The 23764-nt window shown below is 41.8% G+C and overlaps 1 protein-coding gene across 3 annotated transcripts in view; it reads left to right on the forward strand.

Moving 5' to 3' along the window:
* Window positions 1-3210: 3210 nt before the first annotated feature.
* LOC146207426 (acylamino-acid-releasing enzyme-like) overlaps window positions 3211-23764 on the forward strand; it is a 33593-nt gene continuing 13039 nt past the window's right edge. Inside the window, exons 1-9 of one of the 3 annotated variants that reach the window (XM_084587321.1) lie at window positions 3211-3506; window positions 7196-7386; window positions 14136-14368; window positions 16382-16469; window positions 17622-17697; window positions 18530-18648; window positions 20629-20858; window positions 21465-21505; window positions 22361-22482. In XM_084587321.1, coding sequence (XP_084443447.1) covers window positions 3407-3506; window positions 7196-7386; window positions 14136-14368; window positions 16382-16469; window positions 17622-17697; window positions 18530-18648; window positions 20629-20858; window positions 21465-21505; window positions 22361-22482 — 1200 coding nt within the window. In that variant the 5' untranslated portion in view covers window positions 3211-3406. Of the gene's footprint in view, window positions 3507-7195; window positions 7387-10934; window positions 11334-14135; window positions 14369-16381; window positions 16470-17621; window positions 17698-18529; window positions 18649-20628; window positions 20859-21464; window positions 21506-22360; window positions 22483-23764 lie in introns of those variants that run through there. The other 2 variants (XM_084587329.1, XM_084587334.1) reach the window with 2 other exon arrangements.

Genomic DNA, 23764 nt, shown 5'->3' on the forward strand with positions numbered 1-23764 from the left:
GGCTGCATGCCCTCCTGAGACCTACAGCACAAATTTTGTCTGAGTTTGTTCAGATGCTTAAGATACGATGTAATTTAGGTTCCAAAATAAATGTTTTCTGCAACGTTTCGAACCTATGGCTGTGTGCTGGGAAATATGTTGCATGAAAAAGCTCGCAACAATTATTTACTTAGCACACAGAAAAAGCAGAGTTATATGTCTCTTGGTTGCACTGTTACAAGTACTACAAGGCACTCGATAGTGCTTTAATGCCTGTTGGAATGCATATGAATTTGTGCTTGCTCTTCTGGCCCCAACAGTAAAACTTTCTTTTGCAGACTCCCAATTTTTTGGAGAGCTTCTAGGAAGATGAAAATGATATGACTTAGACCACAATTTAAAATAATCGAAGATAATCTAAGATAGGAGTACATGACAAGAAACTCTTTAGACGCCCTTCCATACCTGTTGTGCCCTCAATTCTGTTGTCCAATATATCGGATAAATTATTTGATGACCAGAACTCGGAAGGATATTCCATTGTGGTAAACAGTGTGATAATGAATGAATGCTGAATTCCATCTTGCCGATTTTCCACTTGAAAGTCCATGCTTGTCAGTGCACATCTTTCTGTTAACTCAGTTGCTGTCTGTGATTTTAGTTTTGCACCACATTAGGCACGTCTTCTCATTTCAAGAGAGGCAAGCTTTTATAGTGCAAATCTGTTCTCCACATGGTCACCTCCATTTAGTCTGTTTTACAGTAACAGCTCTACGGGGAACTGAAATGGTAAGTGGTTATCTGCATCTTACCCTCCAGGATGAGAGTGGTAATCTTTCGCTGGCCAGAAGTTGGCAGTACTGAGTGGTAAAAAAGGAAATCTTCGTTTTTTTGTTAACTTATGCAAGCTGCATAACTTTAGCAGCATTTAGAGAAATACAACTAGAATAATATTGGGACGTTCTTTACCTTGTGATTATGAAAACACAAGTTTTCATTGGCAATCTTGAAGCTTGGGGCACATAAAAGAAAAGATAGCAAAATTATGACCGTATGAATTATGTTGCAACAACATATATTAGTACAAAGTAAAAGACCAGTCATATCTTTATCACAACAGTCATTGCTGATCTTGTTGCTGCAGATAATATATTATGCAGGCACCAGCACTGCCACCTTAAATGCCTCAAACCCCTGTGCCACTTTCATTAGGTGGCCACTTTCATCTGGTGGCTTACAGTTTGGTTTATATAGTAGCTTAAGAGTGCGGGCCAATTGGTGTCCCGTTATTTATTAATGCCAGCACTTGTGTGTCCTCGTGTCTTAGTCGTGTCGTTTGTTGTGTTGTGTTGGTAATAATACATAATGGTTTAGAGGATTTAACGTTCCAAAGTGACTTAGGCAATGCAGGACACCTTAGTGGACGACTCGGAATTTTCGACCACTCAGGGTTCTTTAACATGCACCGATACCCTTTTCGCTTTCATTGAAACGCAGCTACCATGACCGGAATTCGATCCTATGTCCTTAGGTTCAGCAGTCGAGCTTCCTAACCACTGAGCCACCGCGGTGAGGCACTTCATCAGAGTTATCCACAATGCTTGTAGTCACGTGGATTTATTGGTCACTCGTGGACAGAACACTTGGGTTGGCGTAATCACATTTACATTTGTGTTTCGTGGCACGTTTTGGTAAATTAAAAAAAAAATTCAGTTGGCATGGTTTTTTTTAATGTAAAACGTCTTGCCTGGTTGAGCCATCACTCCTTTCTGCAGACCACCATAACTTTGCACTTGCTTGGATTATTAAATTAAATTATAACAAACTTTAAATGATTGAAATTAAACTAGAACAGCACAGGGAAACTGGAGGGTGGCATCTTGTCACTTTTCTGCCTCTGACAATGTTTAATATTTTGCTGGTTAAATTCACAAGTATATTTGCAAAATGGGCTATCACGAGAAATCTTAAGAATCCTTTTAGCCCATTTTAAATTGTAAGTGTTTTGTTAAACTTGCATCTAAACTTATATAGCTGTGAAGAGAGTTGCAGAATTAGGTTGCAGTATATATATCTGAAAATAATGAGTATACTGTGATTCGAAATGACATATGTTGCTTGAAGTACGCTAGCGCTGTGACAGCCTCATATTGTGGCCATCATGAATGCAAGGAGCCATAACTTTCCAAGAGAAATAATATGCAACTTAAATGTATGCACATGATGGTGCTCTCTATAGTGAGCATACAAGTGGCTCATAACTCCTTAGAGGAGCACCGAGGGCAAATCCATCCATATGCTGTTGTAAGTAAAAATTGGTTGCTCTCTCTGGCTCTCTGACAGCAAAAGGATTACCACCGAGAAAATCATGTGCAAAAATTTTCCCGCCAGTCGATCCAAACTCGTGGCTTCATCGAAAATGATGGGTTGCCGCGACTTGAATGAAATGGCGGTGTCAAGCGTACTTCTTGGCTGGTGTGGTTTTGGTTTGTGATTTTTTTCTAGCTCGAGTGATCTGCAGTTCCATATCGATAAAAGCTTAGTTTCTTTTCTCATTGTCGGTTGCCAGAACGTCAAACCAGTCAAACTGAGAATATTCATAAGATTAATTTCTTGTACTTTTAAAGGAGTCATGAGCACTGTCATGATTTCGGTTTCGCCGCACACGTGTGTACACGTGTGCACGGACGGCGAAAAAATTAGTGCATAAAACTGTAGTAGCCACCCTAACTGTAGCGTCAAAAAAGAATTCTTTACAGGCGGATGCCGCTAGAAGTCGCCAGTGTAGCATTTAAAATCTGGTATGGTTATCTGCACAGCACAGCTAAATTAGAAATCCACTGACAACATATGGACAAAGGCTTCGCCTTCACTGCATTAAACAACATTTTTTTTTTTTTTTTGCACCAGGCTTTGATCCTGCGCGGGTAGATCAAAACCAATCAAAATACAGAATCTGTTTCCTCTTTACGACGGCAGCGCCATTCGCGGCCTTCAGCATTGCTTGTTGCATTGTTTACTGACTAGGTGTGTTTTCTAGGACGCTAGGAAACATGCAAACTGCTTTTCTCACTTTTTCTCGCTAAGGAAAATGTGTATTAGCCCTATTGGAAAAATAGTTAACGAGTTTATCTACTGCATATGAAGCAAAGCTTGTGGATAACTCTAATATACAGCACGCTTTCGAACAGCGAGGCGCTTGCGCGTACGGCTGATTACGAAACTAGTGGGAAAAAAAAAAAAATAGTTCGCCTGCAACACGCCGACGCGATTTGTACAAGCGACAAGGCTACAAGGCGTCGGAAAAAAGATACTTGGTGCATTCAAAGTCCACTCCAAATCCGCCGAGCTTCAACGAAAAAAAGTGCGTGACTGCCCCACTCCGAGCTGACAGAAGTTGAGTGCTTAAACTGGCGACGCATCGACAATGAACGACAGACCCGAAGCAGACAAATGGGTAATGAAACAGAGCCCAAAGTACAAACAGCGTTACCGTAAGGAATGGGAAGAATGCCCAGCATTCCGTGGTAAGCATGCCGCATTCTCTTTGAAGGCTTGTTGCAGACAGCGCACGCTTTCGAAAGGCGCCTCGCATCACTCTCCCACGCCTTTGCTCGGGAATCCGCTACATTTGGCGACATACAGCACCGAAAAAATCGGTTTGCAGGCGCCGTCCATTTCCCCGTCATGTATAGCGGATTCACGGCGGTGCCCTTCACCGCGTGGCCAGGCGTTCGCGCGGTTAGCGCGGTTGCCGCACTGGAAGTGCACGTTTGATGATAAACTTCGTTTACGGAAAAGAGGAAATAGACTGCAAGGATTACAGTTGTAGTTAAGCCTTTTAATCTGCTGCGCTACTCTCTCACTGCCGATCCGTCAGTCAATAAAATAGGCAAGCGCCGCTTTCGAAGAATTTTGGTACATCGTTGGAGGCACTCTTATTGCTCGTATCGTGTTATTGCTGCTCCCAAAGTGTCGTCCTTATCGTGGTGTGGGCATCTGTGCCTCGCTGTAACATGAAAGCGTTAGGTTTTGTTTTGTTCGGAGCAATAAACCTGTGGTCGCAATTCAGGGAACAGCAGCGTACAACTGTGCCGCCGAAAATGGTCGTGCTAGACGTTATCGCACACCGCTCGTTCTTGCTTCTTTTTAGCTGAGTTTACTGCTTTTGTTTCTGCCTGGCGAACAAGAGTGCATATTTCTCGAAAACTGCGTGGCACGTTTATTCGTTTTGAAATTACCAAACTCTTATGCGGCTAGCACGCTGCCGCTGAATCGCTATATAGAGCGTGATGTGACGACGCACTACTGAATTGGATTTAAAGGTATTGCGGCCGTTTAAAACACCAGTAAGCCGCATGAAGATCGTTGACCAACGAGACTTGTAGGTTTATGACACACATGCGATCAAAAACGTTTCCAAAGTGGAAAACTTGAATACAGCAGAAATACCGAAGCAATTGTTTGCATAATTTTGTAATTATTTGAACGCTTGCTCTATATGTTGTGAAATCCAATTAATTTGAAATAGCTAAGTTTTAACTTACAATTAATTTGAATTTACCACTGTTGCCCCCGCCAGCACCAATATTTTTTAACTGGGACAGGTTTTTTACCTCCTGTTCAGGGTTGACATATGCACAGTATGTGTCACACTTGGAGAGAACATAGGGAATGTTTAAACTGGCTCTTAACTTGAGAAAAGTAGTTTTCACTGCAAACTTAGGCCGAGAAAATGATGAAAGAACACAAGAGAAAAGCCTCAAGCCTTGCACCTGCTTTATGGTGACACCTTTTTTTTTTTTTTTTTTTTCATGCTAAGAGCAGGTTTAACCATTTTTCTTGTTCCCACTAAACATGACATGTACTACATATGTAACAATGAAACTGGGTAGTGTACAGCATTTCAGTGACTCCCTGAGCAAATATCTGCCAGCATTACAGCCAATAATATGTGATTGCAAACTCGTATATAAACATTTGTGGGATAACTCTTTAGTAGGTGGCAGTGCAGAACAACAGATGGGAAGGCACGAATGCAGGAAGAAAACTTTCATGCAGCTGTATGCATGTTGAAATGAATATTGTTGCACCCTTGTCACTACAGGTAGGCAAAAGACATTTCATTTGAAGGACTGAAATGAAATATATTGCTTGATGCAGTGCATAAATGTTGCTAGTATTACTGAGAATAGTCTACTGGAAATGTTCTCGAAGAAAGCCGCATAAGGGAAGATTTTTTTGCCAGTTAGTCCATGATTAAAGCAAGGAAACAGCAAGAAAGAAAGCAGGAAGACTAGAAGTGACAGACACCAAACCAAACTTGCAAATTAGTGTATATCATGAAGTATAGCAGTGAGTGCACAAGGCGTACAGCATAAACAAAGACAACGCTAATCTGAAATCATCACTCGTACTGGTTCATATCTAAGAAGCCTATTTTTTTCTTCGATATGCGAAGGAAAGGCATGCTTGTCACTTTTTTTATGGATAACAAAAGCTTCATACAGTTCTCATACTCGTTGACTTCCATATGTGCAAAGCATTCTGCTTCTTTTGAACTGAAGATTGTATTTTCATGCTGTCACATGTTTGACTGGTCTCTGTCTAGGTGCGATGTCTCCCGATTCTTGTCTTCCTGCCACATTTTTTGCGCAGTTTCCTTACTTTAAAGAAAGCTGATTTACTGGGGATAACATTTAGTAAGCGTTCGTGGCATAGGCATGAGTATGCATATGTATTGAAACAAGAGTAAAAAGTCTTGAAAACATTATTAGGTACATGTAGCATATTTTATACCTCTGTCATATATCAGGGAGGCACAGCTTTAAAATTCATACTGTAACCATTGACCTCAAAGCTGTTCCTACATGATTTAACGCGGCAGGTGGCAGCAGAATACTTGATATATATATGCTCAAAACGTAGTTTCACAACCGCAGCCCTGCATGAAAGAAGCAAACTTTCCATGGTTTTCTGTTGCCATTCAATTGTTTCTCTCTTTTATTTTTAACACAACAATTTCACTAGTCTATTCTTCTACACTGCTTTTTGTGTGCTGTGCAAATTGCATAACTTTTTCTTTTTATTCCCGCTGACTTGTCACCACAGTATTACTGTGATTTTCTGTCACTATGTAAAAATCTGCATACTTGTGGTACCTATTTGCTTCTATGTTACTAATGTATTTTCAAAGTAGTATTGAGACATAGTATAGTGCTGAGAAGCCGGTGAAAGTGTACCACCCAGAGCTGCTTTTCAAAGAAACTTATACTCGCACAAGGTGTTTAAATCTCTTGTCCAGTCAGGTCTCAGGAACACATCGTATAGTCCTCGAATATCTGAACAGTGTAGGGCATTTTTTCTCAGCAATTAATACAGTACCTGCATAGGTAGTTCGGGTTCGTGTTTCTAAAGCACAATAAACATTTCCACTACTGGTTAAAATAGAAAAGCTTGCATGGCTATTGCTGCAAAGTGGTGCGCTGCCATTCACAAACATGGCATTCACCAAAGCAGTTGAATACTGGTACTCCTTCCTCTACAGAGATGGTGCCACCAGTTGCTTAATGAGTGACATGAAGAAACACATTTGTGGAAATTGCCATCCTGATTGGCTCAGGCTGCTGTAGGTTCTACAAAGCTACAATCTACTTGTCAAATGAAACAGATATTTTGTTAAACTTGAATATGAGAGGCAGTATGGTGATGGCAAGTAAAGGAAGCACCAACTATGTTTATGCACTCGGAGACATTTTCATGAGGGTATGTTTCTTCTTGCTTTTTAAATGTTTGGCTTGGTAAACTCTGGTGCTTGGTTAATATGAGATCCAAACTAACTCTTGCAATGTAAAGAAAAAGAGCAAAAGTTCCCTTGTGTGCAGGTTTTTGCAGTGTGGCATATCAAGCTAACTGCAAATTGTATTGCGTTTAGAAGCACAGAAATTTAACAGACGATTGTTATTTTAATTAGCAGTGCCTCCACATACCACTGTTCAGTTTCTTTCACACCGTAACAGCTTTCGCTCTTTTTTTTTCTTTCTAGATACAGTGTGTGAACATGTCATTGCCATAGCATCATTAAGGTGCATGCTCACTGTCCGAAGTGAGTGGTAAGGTAGCAGCACATGCAGAGCTGACAGTTCACTGCTCTCATGGTGGTAAGCTGTAGCATTGCTTTTTGCGTCTGTGCCAAGTGTTCACATGTTTGTGGCAGGCTGGCTGGCGCCCGTGGCAGAGAATGCCTGCATAGCGTTCTGCAAGAACTGCAAGATCACCTTCACTGCCAAGCTCAGCGACATCAGGTCCCACTCGACATCGCGCAAGCACCAGAAGGCCATGCAAGGGCAGCTGCCACGCAAGCGCATGTCTACTATCCTCAGGCTGCAGGGCATTGAGTCGCTTGACGTAAGCTCCCGCTTTCTTCTCTGTCTCCATGGCTGACACAAGCAATCTTCATTAGAAATGCCAGTATGTTGCCAACAGTAGTTAAGCATAACTTAAGTTTCAGACAGGAGCTTGGCACCGTCTGAAACTGCGCAAACTTGAGCTGTGTCATACCTGTGTCTCTCGTACTACTCTCTGGTTTCATTGTCTAACATGTGGAGCATCCACTGCACTAGCTACTGTTTTGACTGCATGTGAATTGAATGTTTTGGACCACAAGAGTGACACATGCTCTACATTCAACTGTGACAATAATAGCCTTCGAATTTAGTATTTTACGCAAGGTGTATACAGCTGTATACAGGAGCTTGGCACCGTCTGAAACTGCGCAAACTTGAGCTGTGTCATACCTGTGTCTCTCCTACTACTCTCTGGTTTCATTGTCTAACATGTGGAGCATCCACTGCACTAGCTACTGTTTTGACTGCATGTGAATTGAATGTTTTGGACCACAAGAGTGACACATGCTCTACATTCAACTGTGACAATAATAGCCTTCGAATTTAGTATTTTACGCAAGGTGTATACAGCTGTATACAGGAGCTTGGCACCGTCTGAAACTGCGCAAACTTGAGCTGTGTCATACCTGTGTCTCTCGTACTACTCTCTGGTTTCATTGTCTAACATGTGGAGCATCCACTGCACTAGCTACTGTTTTGACTGCATGTGAATTGAATGTTTTGGACCACAAGAGTGACACATGCTCTACATTCAACTGTGACAATAATAGCCTTCGAATTTAGTATTTTACGCAAGGTGTATACAGCTCGTTTGGTCAAAAAGGCGTCGATGTAACCTAGAATTGAGAAAAACTGCGCCGGAGAAAATATGCATATGATTTCATATCAAAACTGTGATGCAGCCATTCCTTGTGCAGTGTTTAGGATGGTGACATCACAATTCGCTTCCCATTTAGCATCCATCCGGTACAGTCAAGTTGGAGGCTAGTTTGCTCTAGTGGTTCGAACTGACAACCATGTCTACCGTTAAAGCGAGGCTCGAGCGTTCCCCCAATTTTTCATCTTTTCCCAGCATTTCACCATTCTTTTCCTGCCTCATACAGTCATCTAGAACTGCCTTCTGAATGCACTCTTGGAAGTTTGTTAAGAATGATTTGAACTGCTTGTTATTGTGTTCCCATCTAATGTTGCTGCAGCATGAATGATTATGCTGTTTTTTGTGGAGCCTAGTCTTTGTCTCATAAACTGACAAGTTGCTTTCATTTTACATTCTTCTCTACTACATTTGCTTTTAATCTGTTCTCCACTATTCTCCATAACAGTCGGTGTATGCCCTTGGGGTAACCGAAACAGTTTGCAGGAACAAAACGCTTTCCACATTGCTTCCTAAGGTATAATAGCGGGCTGCATTGGTATTGGTTGCTGTGGGCAGCTTGAGTGAGTGGGGAAGACAGTAGCAACATTTTCTCTGCATTCTTTGTCACTTCACTGTGGAATGTTTCATTGTCATTTTTCACCTTGTGCGATGGAAAGGTGTGGTTCACACCAATTGAATTGCAAAACATTGCTCTCCAATTTTGGAGATACTGAAAGACATGGTTAAAGTGCTGTGAAAACTATGTCAGCAAATGGAAGAAAGATGAGGTAGAACGACCCACAAAAACACCAAGCACACAGTTTCCTGGGATTCAGCTACAATATTTTTCACTGGAAAAACATCATTGTTCCTGACGCTGAAGTCATTCCATATCCAATCAACCCTGCACGCACTTAATTGAACAATTGGGCCCATGCTTGAAGCATATACTTGTGCATTGCGACAATCATCTCACACATTAGTGTGGAGAACCAGTCTTTCATTTTATAAGTGAACAAAGGACTTGTAACCTAGCTCTAGCTCATTTTTCTTTTATTAGTGAGTGTTCGCTTTGCTCGTGCCTTTCCTTACAAGATGAGCTTTGGTCAAACTTAGAGCTACTGAAAAGCAAGCTCTTAAAGTATGTACAACAGGAGTGAGACACAGCTGCCATACAGCATCACTTTCACGATATTAACATGTCATGAAATTCTGCTCTCTAAAAATGAATTGTCTCAGAATTGCAGCCTTCAACTATATGTTCTCAGAATACAAGAGCTGCTCTTTTTACAACAGGCTGCTGCCTATGTAGAAGACGCAATAGTTTGTGAATATGCATTGATAAATATGTTATTGAACAAGAACTTCTTTTTCTATGTTGCGCACTTATGCTGCCATAAACGCATTATGATACAAGGATGGTTTCAGATATACTGTGAAGGAAAACCAATGTCCCGCACAGCTCTGGATACAGCACAAATTTGCAACATTTTATTTCTTTCAAAAAGGCAAGCAAAATATAAATTCATACATGTAGACTGTTATTTAGCCTGAATCGTTTCTTAAAACATTAGGTGTAATGAGGCGCTGTAAACACTTGCGCTTTAGTCCACATTGCAACCATACTCTTGTCTCAGGCTTGTTCTTGGGAACTGCATGCATTTCAGGTTAGCAAGTATAGTCTTTAAATAATGTTTTTTTTTTTTTCTTTTACACAAGTCATACCACTTGATATGCTACATTTTCCTCATTCTGCTGAAATGAGTATACTAATTAAGCTTTTGCTGATCACTGGAGTTTTTTGGTTGCTCCTTGTGCTGCCTGTTAGCCATTCAAGTACTGGCGTTTTCGCGAGGCCATCATTGTCTGCTTGCAAGTTCGTGAATCATGCCTGACTTCAAGCACAGCTGTCCGTCTGCGGATGAGTGTGTGCAGGCCTCTGAGAGCCAGCTGAAATTTCACCCTCGTAGAAGGCGGCCTTCGGATTTCGGTGTTCTTCGATGTTAGGGCACTCGACAGATGAGGTACTTCGATCTAGGCGTCCGTGTACTAGCTATGCGTACGGTAGAAATGGGGCCTTCCACTACGGCGTCCCTCACAGCTCGAGTTGCTTCCAGCCTTTTGCATATCGCCTGTAATAAAATATTGTCACAGTATAGCTGCAGGGAATCACGAATTCGCGCGAAAGTATGCTCATCAGGCGAACTTGTGCAGTACGTTTGCAAAATATCCTGCCTGGCGATAACAATCGCAAATCATTTAGAAACGATGCGTACGTATATTTGCAAGATGTAACCAATTCCGGCCAACGTTCTTATGGTTCCGGCTACACCATGGGCGACTCCGTTTCGACACCGCTTCACGAATCGGCGATATGAGTGTAGCACACGTCAGGCTATGCCCGGGAGCGCGCCGGTTCGTCGAGAACTGGTCAAACCGGTTGTACCACTCTCGATGCTTCTTCATGCACGCGTCTCTTGGCAAACTGCCGACTTACCTGTGGCGCAATCGTGCCTCCGTTGCTCTTCATCGCCAAGATGACATCGCAGCATTTTAATGTTTTTTTTTTTATTATTATTATTGTTACAAACGTCCTTGTCGCTTGCCAACATCTGCTTACGTATCGCCTCTGCCTTTTTCACTCGGTACGGGTGCGATGACCATCCGCCGCCGAACGTTCTAATTTTTTTTTTTTTCGTTCATTCTAGCGTTGCAGTTCGTTTTATTTATCTCCGGTGATTGACCGGCTAGGTCATCCGGACTAGCAGCTGCAGCTTACTTTGAACACTGCGGCTGATGGCAGCCAGGGAAGGGCGCAGCGCGAAAGCAGGTGGTGGAATGTTCTGCCACCTTTGGAGGGAATGTGCAACTGTGACAGAGATCCCAGCGTTGCAGACGACCCTTCTGCATTTTTTATCTCACGTGTTCACTACCCCGTACATTTTACGGCTGGCTAGCTGACAACGGACACTGAAGTGAACGTCGCTGCTCGAGCAGACCGAACAATGGCCAAGGAACCTGCTGCAGTGAATGTGGGTGAAAGAGTTTTAGTATGGAAGAAATTTCAGCCTTACAAACTTTGGGATTTAACTGTAGGTCTGAAGCATCTCCCAAGTGATTCCAGTGCTATATTTGCCCATTGTTCTTGCTGACTTCTAGACATTCTATCTCCCATGTTAGCCAAGTATATGTCATTTATATATTTGCACAAAAAGTTCTGATATAGAAGAAAGTTCAGTGTTACAAATATAGGTATTTAACTGTATGTCTGAAGCATCTCTCAAGTTATTCCTGAGCTCCTTGCATCTTTGCCCATCCTTGCTAACTTTTAGACATTCTATCTCCAAAACATGTTATTTATATATTTGCACGTTCTAGAGATTTTCCTGTCTCAAAAACAGTTCATGCCATTTTTTGTGTATTTAACTGCTTCATATATGTCAGTGAAATATTTCTGTTATTGATTCTTGCACTTGATGTTGTGCAGTTATTCAAGCAATGGCTTGAAACAGCCTGAATTTCACATGAGTTCTGCTTTAACTTCAGGGGCTGTATTCAGAGTTTGCGTCATTATTGAAAGTGTCGCTATCTCCCCAACCTTGAGTCATCTGATTGGTGTATACGCCGGAACCGAAAATAGCAGTGACAGCTGGTGCGATGACTTAATTGACCAATCAGATGGCTCGAGGTCGAGGAGATAGCGACACTTTTAATAACAACGCAAACTCGGAATACGGCTCCAGCATTCATGAATTTCTTGCAGTGGTTGTGCATAACAAAATAATGCACACTAATTACTTTATAAGCATTCTAGCCCTTAATTCCTGTTAATGGCTAGGCCAACACATTTTTGTTTAGCTTAAGTTTTGGCAGAAAGAAATTGCAGTTATAATGTAATGCAAGGGAAGTAGGCATTGAAGCCGGTTGATATTCTTATGCTCCTGCATTGAGTTTTTGTGCTTGGACTATGACCTCCTGATCACCTGAACACATTACAGTAAATTGTGAGACATCTCCAACCAACAAGTTTTTATTTAAAAAAAGATAATGGGGGTATAAGTATGGCTTAAACCTAGTGGCATGAACGAAAGCCCTGTAAAGCATGGTTTTGCATGGTTTAGCGTTGTTGTACACAGTTTGACGGTTCGAATTAACAGGTTTGCTCAAGCTTCACCTTAAGGGTAGACGTGAATGCATCTTTGACACCTCCTTTTCAGTGTGCAATTTTAAAAAAAAAAAATATATATATATATATATATATATATATATATATATATATATTAAGTTGCAAACTTTTACAAACTAAATATTTTTCCACGTGAAAAGACAATAATGACCTTGACCTAATTAAGTGTAGGTGCAAAAGTGAGACAGATAAGGAACCTTCCTTTGTCCCAAAACCAAAAAACTTCCCTCTGCTTTCATTGGTAGGGCACTGATTTTGCTGTTACTTTTGTGCTAAATTACACACTCTAAAACAGTCATTGTTTTCTTGGTTTGGTTTTGTAAACAACAAATTTCTATTTGTCTTTTGCACGTGAAATGTTTTATTTTGAACTTTTTTTTCTTTCGTTCCTCGTACTGAAAGGCATATATTGCAAGATTCTGACACTACTCTGTAAAACCAATTCCTGCCTAAAGCCTCGTATGGAGGTCAGCAGAGCACTTGATAATAAATAAATGTTTTGGTATCACTTGTCACAGTTGAAAGAAATTGATGGTCAGTTAGCATTACAGGGCCAATTATTGGGGCTGTGGAAGTTAATTTAAGGCGGCCTATGTCTGCTGTTTACTGCGTAGCAGTGACAAAGAGTCTACTTTCCTTGAAAATGTGATTTTTGTGAGTTATAGAAAGGACAGAAAGTGAAATACTGTAAAACCTCATCAATTCAGACTTCAAGGTAGGAGAAAAAAACATCTGAAACATCTGAATCAAAAAGGAAAAAATTTGTGACAGCTGAGGTTTTTTTTGCAATTCCAGTGAATGCTTTATTTCGTTCACACTGTTAGAAGTAACTGGTCCATAATAGTAAGGTTTGTGCAGTTTAATTCACTTATGACAAGGTAGCACTCTGCACGTGTGGTTATTTCACCATACAGGTAGTGCAAAGAAATGAGCACGGAGTTTCTTTGCACATGAATGAAAATGGAAAAAGTACGCATATTGTCGCTAGAGAAGAAGGGCAGCTTCAAACACACACACGCACACACACAAACACACACACTGGTGGCAAACCTCAACGAGGTATGCCTGTTGTTATGCCAGCGTCAGAAAGGCACAGTAAACAGTGAAATATGCACTCATGCCCAAGGAAAAATATTTGGCCAATCGCTTGTTGAGCAGGTCAAACTTTGACATGACGCCGCTTTGGAAGCCTGCTGAAATAAACAAGCGTTCATTGTCATAGATTTACTTGGGTATGAGGTAGGACTCTAGCAGCATTCTGAATTAACGGGTGTCAAATTAGCGAGGTTTTTCTGACGCACTGTCATTGTCAGAGAGCGTTCTCGTAAGCAAATTTCTTTATCATCAAGTAGTTGTTATTTGTGGGTCTGTGAGGCTGGCGCCGTTCATTACAAGCCAGTGATCACAGAATCCATTCTTTCAATGCATATTAATCGATGCCATAGTTTAAATGAGTGAAAAGAAAATGTGTTCTATTTTCAACTGTATATCGCGGCATTAGATGCATCTATTACTGCCACATAAACTTCAGCATAGCCATAGACAAAGAAATTTTACGGAGAAGAAAGTTCAGTTTAACGCTATGCATGTAGGGCAGCATTTTTTAGGTGATGTTAGTGGTTTATATGACTTGCTAGCTGCCAGATTCTGGCTATTGAGGATAGCTGGGCATCGCAGCTCTTTTGCCACATGCCCACAATTTGCACAGGTGAGCAACATAGTGAGCCTGTACAGGGAGATAGCGAGAGTGCCAGAGGCACGGGACGCCTTCCTGAGCCTGAGCCAGGATGGGCAGTCACTGACCCTGCACACCCTATGGGAAGTGCGTGATGTGGAGCAGGGGGAGCAGGCCTTCTTCTCTCGGCACCACCTGGGCACGCTGGACACCCAGGACCGCCTCAGCTTCCAGGCCGTTGGGCACCCACAGGACTGCTCGGCCGAGTAAGCTCTCTTGCATCTCGCTTTACTCCTGCCCTCAGACTGCTTGGCTGCTGTTTCAGTTAAATTCACTGTGATAAAAAAATTAGAGGAGTTCAACGCTGCTGAACCGAATGTGGAGCAAAAGATTTGGCTGCCGGCGACTGAGTGTTGCATCGAACATGTTGCGTTGAACACGTCAAAATTCACTGGCGTTCTAGGCAGAATCCACTTTTATGCAATGAGCATGCGATGCTGGCAAACACTTTCCTGCTCCACTCGGTCAGCTTTCCATGGCGGCGCGCGCATGCACAGTGTGGAACTACCCTTCTCCTCCTCTCTGCGTCGGCGCGCACATCTGCTGGGATGCCGCTACCCTCCTCCTTCTCCTCTGTAGTGAGCACAGCCAGCAGCAGAACACGCGGTGCACCTGTGGCGAAAACCAGTCTTGGCGCATGCGCACTGCCGCTCTTTTTCAGGCACCGCGGAATGCGCAAAGGGCAGCGTAGTGTAGCTTGCGCTACAAAAACCTGTCTTTAGTGATCTTACTCAGGCCTGTGCTGTGCTGGCTATGGTCATCCTATCCCCCTAAACTTCGTAATTTCATTCAATTTGCCCTCCTGAATTTCTACCGGCACTTTTCACTCACTGCTGCATTAATGGGTCTTTTGGAATCTACTGATCTATGCCTAGTGCATGATCTGCCCATGTCCATTCCCTCTTATTGGTTTCGGTGAACAAGCAATAACATATGCTTGTGCCTTAAACTATATGGTTAGTCTTACTGCTGTCATTTTTCTTTACATAGGTCACTGTGTCATCCTCAATTTATATTTAAGGTCTCCTTCTCGGCCCCTATGCTTTGGACCTATATACATGTCCGTATAACCTCCCTTGTTGAGTTCAATACATGCTGACTGCGCACCCAAATTTTTAGTTTAGTGCTGCCTTGGCTGAGACCTCCTTATTGAATGTAGATGCACAGTGATCAATTATTCTGATGCAGAATTCTCATAGAGTGAAAACATTTTGCGCCCTGAGGTTAATGCTAATTCTGCAGAAGTTATGACAAATTTTAGAATTGTGACATTCTGCAAGCACTCACTGGTGTGAAAACTTGTTTGTCGTCATTAGTGACATAATATTTAATACTGCCAGCACCAGGACAGGTACAGGTAGGTAGAAGTAAAGATACAATATCCTAAAATCATTGAGGAGGTTTTAGGTTTCTAATCAGTAGATATTGCTTCTCTCACCAGTATCATGTTTAGTTGCTGCACAGTTCATTTCAGATATGATTATATTGATTGCAATGAAACATTTTATGTGGTCATTTTATATTTCACTGGTTGCCATGCTTACCCTAGCTGTGCTAGTTTTAGTTGTTGTTATTTTACAAAAAGGCACCTTGGCAGTTATTAACTCCAAGGTCATCTCTTGTGTTTGTGTGTAACAGACCCCCTAAAATTTTTGTGGCCTGTGCATAGCGAGAAAGAGGCGGCAGGTATCACTGATGTCAGCAGTGATAGTACTACCTTGGTACTGCTATACCAGCTGTTTCAAGGAAGCCAAACACAAATTTTTAAAAATAAGTTTTGATATAACCAGACAGCTTCAACAGCATTGCAGTACCAGTGTTGGCTGACATTGGAAAACAGGCACTTTTGTTGTGAAGTGGTGATGCTGGTGGGGGGGGCATTACTTAGAGCTAGGGTTTTTTAGAAAGTGCACCTCTTTTGGCATGAGATAGGTAAAAAATTTTGAGACACAAAGTAATCGCATTTTTGCAATTATATAATGGTATGGCTGTTAATAATAGCTGGCTATAAATCTTTAATTTCAACGAGATGCCAAACTGTAATAGTTAAAAAGTCAAATATCAGAAATTAGTTGTAAGTTAGTGCTCGTGTGTACATCTTTTCTCTCATGCATGTTTTGTTAGTGCTGTGACAAGAATTGTAAGAAATGGTAAAGCCAGTAGATGAATGTTTGGATCTTGCATAAATGAGTCTTTATATCTCTATTTCTTTTTTGTAGAGTCCTGACTGCATTCTCTCAGTCTGGAGCCTACAAGGCAGTCTTGAGGAAAGTCACCAAAAATGGAGAAACCAAACAGATGATGGAGGTTTGTCACTTATGCTCTGTTACTATTTTGTTTTGTGCAAAAACAATTTGTGTGGTCTGGTGAATTTGTCAAAAAGTGAAACATATAATGGCCCAGCCGCACATTTGTTCTGCAAATATGGCTGTTTATTTTTCTTGCATGTATAACTGAAAAAAACAAAGTCAAGTCTAAAAAAATTACAGAGCACTGCAGAATCTGTATTGGAGTAATGTGAAAGCACGGATGCTGCTGTCGGTTGCTTCTGGTTGCTTACTTCACTTCTTATTTACCAATTTTAGTCTTTGGTACTTTCAAATTGCGCACCAATCCCTTCCTATGCTCTTTTTTGGCTCTACTTCCGGTTGCGTGACATCACATCCTTGACGTCACTTTAATTCAATTCTTGTTTACCCATTTTAGTCTTTGGTGCTTTCAAACTGCACGCAAATCCCTTCCTATGCCCTTTTTTGGCTCTACTTCTGGTTGCGTGACGTCACATCCTTGACGTCACCCTAATTGACTGACTTGACTATTTTAGTCTTTGGTACTTTCAAATTGTGCGCCAATCCCTTTTGATGCACTGTTCTAGCTCAACTTCAGGTTGTGTGACGTCACATCCTTGATGTCACCTTAATTGACTGATTTAATTAACTATTTAGTATTTGATACACCTCAACGTCACCCTAATTGACTGACTTAACTATTTTAGTATTTGGTACATTCAAACGTGGCACCAAGCCATTGTCTAATGAGACAGTTTTCGCCTTTACTTTACATGTTTTGCCTGTTATTGATTGCCTAATTAACTTATTGACCTAATTATTTTTTGGACTCATTACGTCACCCTCTATCGATTGACACTACTCATTAACCTCTGCCACTTATCAATTACTCACAACTGCTGCGAACACAATTTTGTTGACGCAGTCTGCAGACAGGAATCTGTGAACATAGCGAAGTAATGCTTTCGCATTAATAATGTTTGGTTGCAGAGGTTTCTTGCCTTTTGAACATCATCGAGTTGTTGCTTTTAGATGGCGTGAAGAGTGTGAGCCCTTATTTTTTGGCTAATTGCCCCTCCTCATATTTCCTGCCCTTTGAATTGCATCACTAACAACAGCCTTTTTTCTCAGATCATGTTCTGTTTAGACAGTATTTCTGTTTTGTTTTCAGTTCTGGGACCAGAATATGAGGCTAGATTCGGTCGACCTTGAAGCTGTGGGTGCTCATGGCAAGGTGCACAAAAGTGGTAAGCACTACATATTTCCTGTCCATTCCTCCGTCAGTCATGAATCCATATCAGTATGATTGTGTCTCACTGATTAGAAACCCATTGTTGTGAGGAGGTCTCTTGCACATGTTCATGTCACACAGCGATTGGAAGGCTTCCATCTTTTTTCTTGCACAAAAATTTTCCTTGTAATGAGAGTCCTTCAAAAGGCCCAATGGTCTGCTCTATTCTATTTCTTTAAAAATAAGTGTGTAGAACTTCGGATATATGCTATCTGAAAGTAATTCTATGGGCTTGAAAGCCTTATTGTATACCACATGCTGCTGTAAAAGCTTTTTACTTGGTGTGTTTTTTTGGGGGAGGAAAGAGAGAGAAAGAAGCCACAGCTTGCTTGGCTGAAAAAGATATTCATTAGTTAATGTCAACTGTAGTGAGGTCAATATTTTCATTTTCAGGTGATCTTAAATCCTTGAGGGGCTAAAAAAGTAGTCAGGATGTACAGGTGCCTGCAAAGTTTTCAGAACATGGAAAACATGAAAATCCTTTATTGCTTTGAAGCTTTTGCATGTAGCCAGGAACTAAAAGATGTACACTGATCATCCCTAATTAGCCTCCTCCCTGCATCCTTTGCTGTCAGGCTTCAGGCGGTAAGGTAATCTTTTTTTCTTTATGTGTGGTTCTCACATTCTGAAAACTTCTGTGGCGCCTGTATTCTTATGGGTGAACCTGTAGACCACAAGGTCATTCAGCTGGCACATTGTAAATATTTTCAGGTTCTTGCTGCTTGAGTCCATTGCTGGTTATGTTTACACTTGACGATGATGGGCCTTCATAACTACCATGCATGCAGGCACTTTCAGCTGCTTCTCATGGTCCAACAGCGAAAACCAGGTGCTCTATGTTGCCGAGAAGAAGCAGCCCAAACGGGCTCCCTATTTCAGCCGCACGGAAAAGGAAGACGTTGAAAAGGTGCATTCTTCCACCCTTTTGGTTTTGACTTTTGCCTCTGGAGGAGTTCTGGCAGTCACTTTGAGGCCATTTTTTTGCTGGAGCTGATGAGAAACATATTGAGGAGTGCTGTTGCAAACAAAACAGGCAACAAAACGTGGAACATTTGATTGTGAGAAAGGGCTCGGTAGTTAGTTTTTTATGCTCAGCTGATAATATATGCAGTTCACCAATCGTAGGTGTTGTGAAGAGATATCATTAGGCCTGCTTAAGTGAGAGCATAACAGTACCGATGATACTTGATATAGTAAATAATTAGCGTCATTTGTCATATTCGTTTAAACTGGTTTAACACCACCTCTGAGAATGCTATGGGTCAGAAAGCCACACCTCCGTGGCTGCAGTGTTATGCCGATGTTCTTCAGTTTGTTAGTGCTGCTGTTATCCATGGCTGCCGCTTTTCGGTCAAAGAAAGATTAAAAAAAAAAAAAAAATGGTTGTGTTCTCAGCCTCTGCTAAACAGTATAGGTAGCCCTGGATAGCTACAATTAATTTGGAGCCTGTTCTCCCATAGTCCAGGAGTATGTTTTTCACATACACAAAGTCCACTAATTTCCTTTAAAGCATATTTTTGGTTTAATATTGTTGCAATGTGATATGATTTTTTTAGCTTAGTGCACAGCTTTCGCGCAGCATTAATGTTAATTCTCGAAGATCGCCTTTGTCGAAGATTGAAGGCGAGGCTGCGAACTTACTACCAGTTGCTGGGAGTGTTGCAAGCGCTGTTGGTATTATCGTGTCCTTAAAGCAGCTCATCCGCAGCAAGGGCATCGACCGGGAGAGCATGTCCGTGCTAGAGAGCTTAGAAAGCGGCTTGGTTGGGTCTGTTATGAAGAAATGGCATTTCTTTTATAGAAATAAATTCCACACTCTTCTGGATTTGTATTTTTTTAGCTGTAACAGGGGAATCTCGCTTGCCATGAGCTTCGATACGTGGAATGCAATCCGCGTGACTCGTGTCTGGTTCAACTTTGGGCTCAACTGTATCATATGGTATGGCATATGGGTTTAATATTATGAAGGTGCACATGGGCTATGACTGACGCTTCAGTGGAGGGCTCCAAGTTTATTTATACTGTCCAGGGCCTTTGAACATGCGTTGGCATCATGCAGTAGATCACCACTTTTGTAGCTTGCCTCCATTGAAATGCTGCCGTTTTGCACCCTGACAACGAGGTACAGTGAAGATATTCAGGTCCAAGGCCCCTTCATTAACACGTTTCCATGTTAAGGACGCTTCCTCAACTGCCTTTGCAGCTGCCTCATTCACGTGTCTGACACGGAGTTGAAAGGGTTGAGGTTGGCAGACCAGTTCAGCGGCACCCATTGTCTGTTACTCTAACATGCTGCTACTTTTCAGTAGCTTTGCAGTGCCGGGTTGTGGTGAGATTGTATTGTAATTGTATTCTATTGTATTGTATCGTATTGTATTGATTATAAATTGAGATACCGGGCAGTGATTGGAGTGGCTTCGATGCACTAGCTTGACCAGCCAACATCGTTGCTACCTCCCAACGTTGACAATCTGCACCTTCAACTTTTGGCATCAATTTTCCAGCACCGTATTGGGGCATGTTTGCACTGAAGCGTGACTTTGCTATGAGATGGCATAAATGGCAGACAGGCAGAGACCTACTTGCATGAATTTTGCGTGCACACTGTCTTCACTTCTTTGCAGTCAGCTTAAACCAAAACACACCTACCACTCCCCCAGAAAGCCTACAACACCCTCGCAGAAATTCAAAAGGAGCCTTGTTACCCCGTAACTCTCGACCACATCGGCAGCTTCTCGGGCAGCGCAGAAAAAAAAAAATTGTCTAGAGAGGTGCACATTGTGTTTCCTTGTGTTCACTTTGTGTTGATGTTTAGAAGGAGCCACAGTAGGCACTGCACGAACGAACTCAAAAGAACGCTGCAGTATATCACCTTATCTTGCTGCAGGGCACACAGTTTCTATACCGGGACAGCTGGGGCGAGTCTCAACGAGACTACCTCCAGCCCATGCTGTGCACCATCAATGTCTACAGCAGTGCCATCAACGTGCTCGAAAATATACCCGAGAATGTGTCGCCGGGTCAGGCAGTGTGGGCCCCAGAAGATGCGGGCATCCTTTACATTGGCTGGGATACCAGCCCCTGGAAGCTGGGCCTGGTCTACTGCAATAACCGAAGGCAGGGCCTCTGTTGTTGATCTTTTTGCTTGTTTCACTTTGAAAGATGTGGAATTGAATTTCGCTTAGTTTTTCTAGCCTTGAATTCTGCTAAACAGTGTGCAAAAGTTAGGGTTGTGTGAACTGTGGAATCTCAGAATTTCATGGAAAAACCAAAAATCTGTCTGCCTCTGGTGATTTTTTGAAACATTCCAAAGAAAAATTCAGTGGTGGTACTGCACATGCACCGTTTGGAATATATGTGGTAACTTAGTCCATGATTTTTAATTCACTGAGCTACAAAGAGAGTGCGTGTGAGAAAGTTCTTCTGGAAGTGTGCCAATGGTATCAGCTATATTGACATCGCACACAGGTTCCTTTGCAAGTATACCAGATAAGCAAAAGTCTACATTGTGCACCGTTTTTTATTTGTTTGTTTGTTTATAGTACCCCTAGTGTTTGTCTACTGTGGTCCCTCAGCTTTTACAGTTCCCGAGTGCAATAATTGCTTTATAATGTTATAAAAATGACTATTTGGAGCGCTCTGGCTGGCAGGTTAGATGTCTTACTTTGCCTTGACCGTCTAAGAAGTGTTAACATTCTTTCTCTTGCTTTTTCTTTCATACAGGTCCCGCCTGTATTACTATGAATTCGAATCGGACACCACTGGTGGGTTATAGGCACTTTAGTAAAGCCTGCATGAGCCTAGTAGTATATTATTTCATTTTGTGTATGACTGAAAAGAGCACATATTTAATGCTATCAAAGTATGCACCTTGGGGACGGTGGAGCACTAAATTACTTCAGAGCTGTGTTTCAAATTGCATATCAGACTTGGGCTCGGAGTTGTGTTCTAAATGTTTAGAATTGAAGGCTGTGTGAAAGTACTACATTTCCGATGGATGGCTGACAGCACCTCCCTTAGCTATGATATCTGAGGTAATTACTGGAAAATGTTGCATAAGTATGCTGCTATATATAGTTTAGTATTTTAACAGCGGGAACTAAAGATGTACCGTGGTGCACGGTATGAACAAGGCATACTATGTATACAAGTGAAGTAAACGTGGCGGTTACTGAGAGCTCACAAAGAAAACATGCTTCGAAAATTCACATTCGGCGAATTCGCGATTATTCGAACCTGGTGGTGAATGAAACTTTGCTGAAATGACTATTACTGGTAGCTTTTCTACTCTTGATGTTTAGATGAAGTGAATGTTGATATTCTGTGCATCCTGATGCCTCAGTGAAATTGAAGTGAGAAGTGGGATCAGAATGATTAAAAGTCAAGTGCACTACTTTGCACTGTGCTTGCTGCACCATAAATATGTTAACCCGTGTCTTGATAAGTGGCGGTACGTGGCTGGCCACCATCGAGCATGCTGAAGCTTATCTTGGATATGGAAATAACTGTGTGGATAAGTTTAATGAGCATGTTTGGTTTGGCAAATCATGCTACTTAGATTATCATTAATTTTTTCATCACTTAGCATTACCAATAATTTGCTTCTGGACTTCTTTCAGTTACCATTGGCGAAATAAACAAGAGCGTTTACTCGCCGCGGTTCAGCCCCGACGGCAATACACTTGTGTACCTGCAGACAGAGGTCGGAGGCCCCCACTTCCAGGCCTGCCAGCTTGTCAAGGTGCGTTGTTGACGTTTCTTTCAGTTTATGCCGGTGTATATATATATTTCTGGCTTGCATGAGTATATGAACATTTTAATTGTCGAATCAGCTACGTAAACCTTTTCAAACTGTTCTAAAATTTTGGAGTGCTAACAGCCGTCATTGACTAGAAAACAGATATTATCATAATAGGGGAGTAATTAGCATCCACCAAAGTGCAGCCATATGGCCACCAAAGGAAAGCTGCATGTCTTTCGGAAAATTCGGAGATGAAAACATTTGTTCTTTTCTTGGGGTCAAACCAGTGACCACGGCCCATCCGGTGCAGTTGCTCTACCAAGTGGGCTAACCGCGACAGCAAGCAGATCAGATGGTAGGGTGAAAATGAATTGATCAATCAAATGAGAGCGATGTTGGTCCATCTATTCCACATTAGGGGATTCTAAACATTGAACCAGCAGAGGTAATTTTGTTGAAAAGTGGACTGCGTGTGAACACATCATGGTGGGTACAAGAAGGGGTGCAAACATTTGTTATTGCTTTCTTCTGCAGCAATGAAAATAGCTTTTTTTTTTTTTTTTTTTGCACGAATAATGTCGCTTTTACACTTCTCAGTCGCAGAGGGAAGCAGTGAAGGCACACACTTGAGACAGCAACCATGACACCACACGTAGCAAAATTACTTTTAAAAAATAAATGAAAAACATTACTACTTAATTTTCCCCAAAAGTACTGACATTACATTACAAATATTTCTGCAGAGTAATGCAATAACTCTAAATTTTCGGTTTTCATTCATGCAAAAACAAAATAAACATCGTAAACAAAACAACCTCTTTCCAGACTCTACACACATTTTTTCTTCTTCCCACAACAGAACGACTAAAACGGAAGTATGGTCGAAGCTTGTGACATTCTTTGCACGCAAACCAGAAACGAACGGTGAACCCAGCACTTTGCTGGCCTGGAGCCGTCTTCACTGCTTGAGTCCCCAAAGCAAGTTATTTATTGCTGCAATGGTTCCAAGCATCGATCGCAGCATCTTGCGCTCAATAATGTCTGTGCCATGGACATTTCCACCTGTCTTCCCCCTCCCTCACCCCGTAGCAACAAACATAACCAGGCACCACTGTTGTGCTAACCAACACAACAGGGAGTGCCACTGCATCTCCCATGCTCCCGAATAATTGTGCCATCTGTCCCTTCGGCATTTTGTGTACAAGTCAACCCCCCCCCCTCCTATTTCAAGTAGCCTTTTTTTTTTTTTTTTAAAGAAAATGGAGGCTTATACACAGCAATA

The sequence above is a fragment of the Amblyomma maculatum genome, chromosome 1 (genome assembly GCF_055883805.1).
Source record: "Amblyomma maculatum isolate TAMU_Amacu chromosome 1, ASM5588380v1, whole genome shotgun sequence".
In the NCBI taxonomy this organism is placed as follows: Eukaryota; Metazoa; Arthropoda; class Arachnida; order Ixodida; family Ixodidae; genus Amblyomma; species Amblyomma maculatum.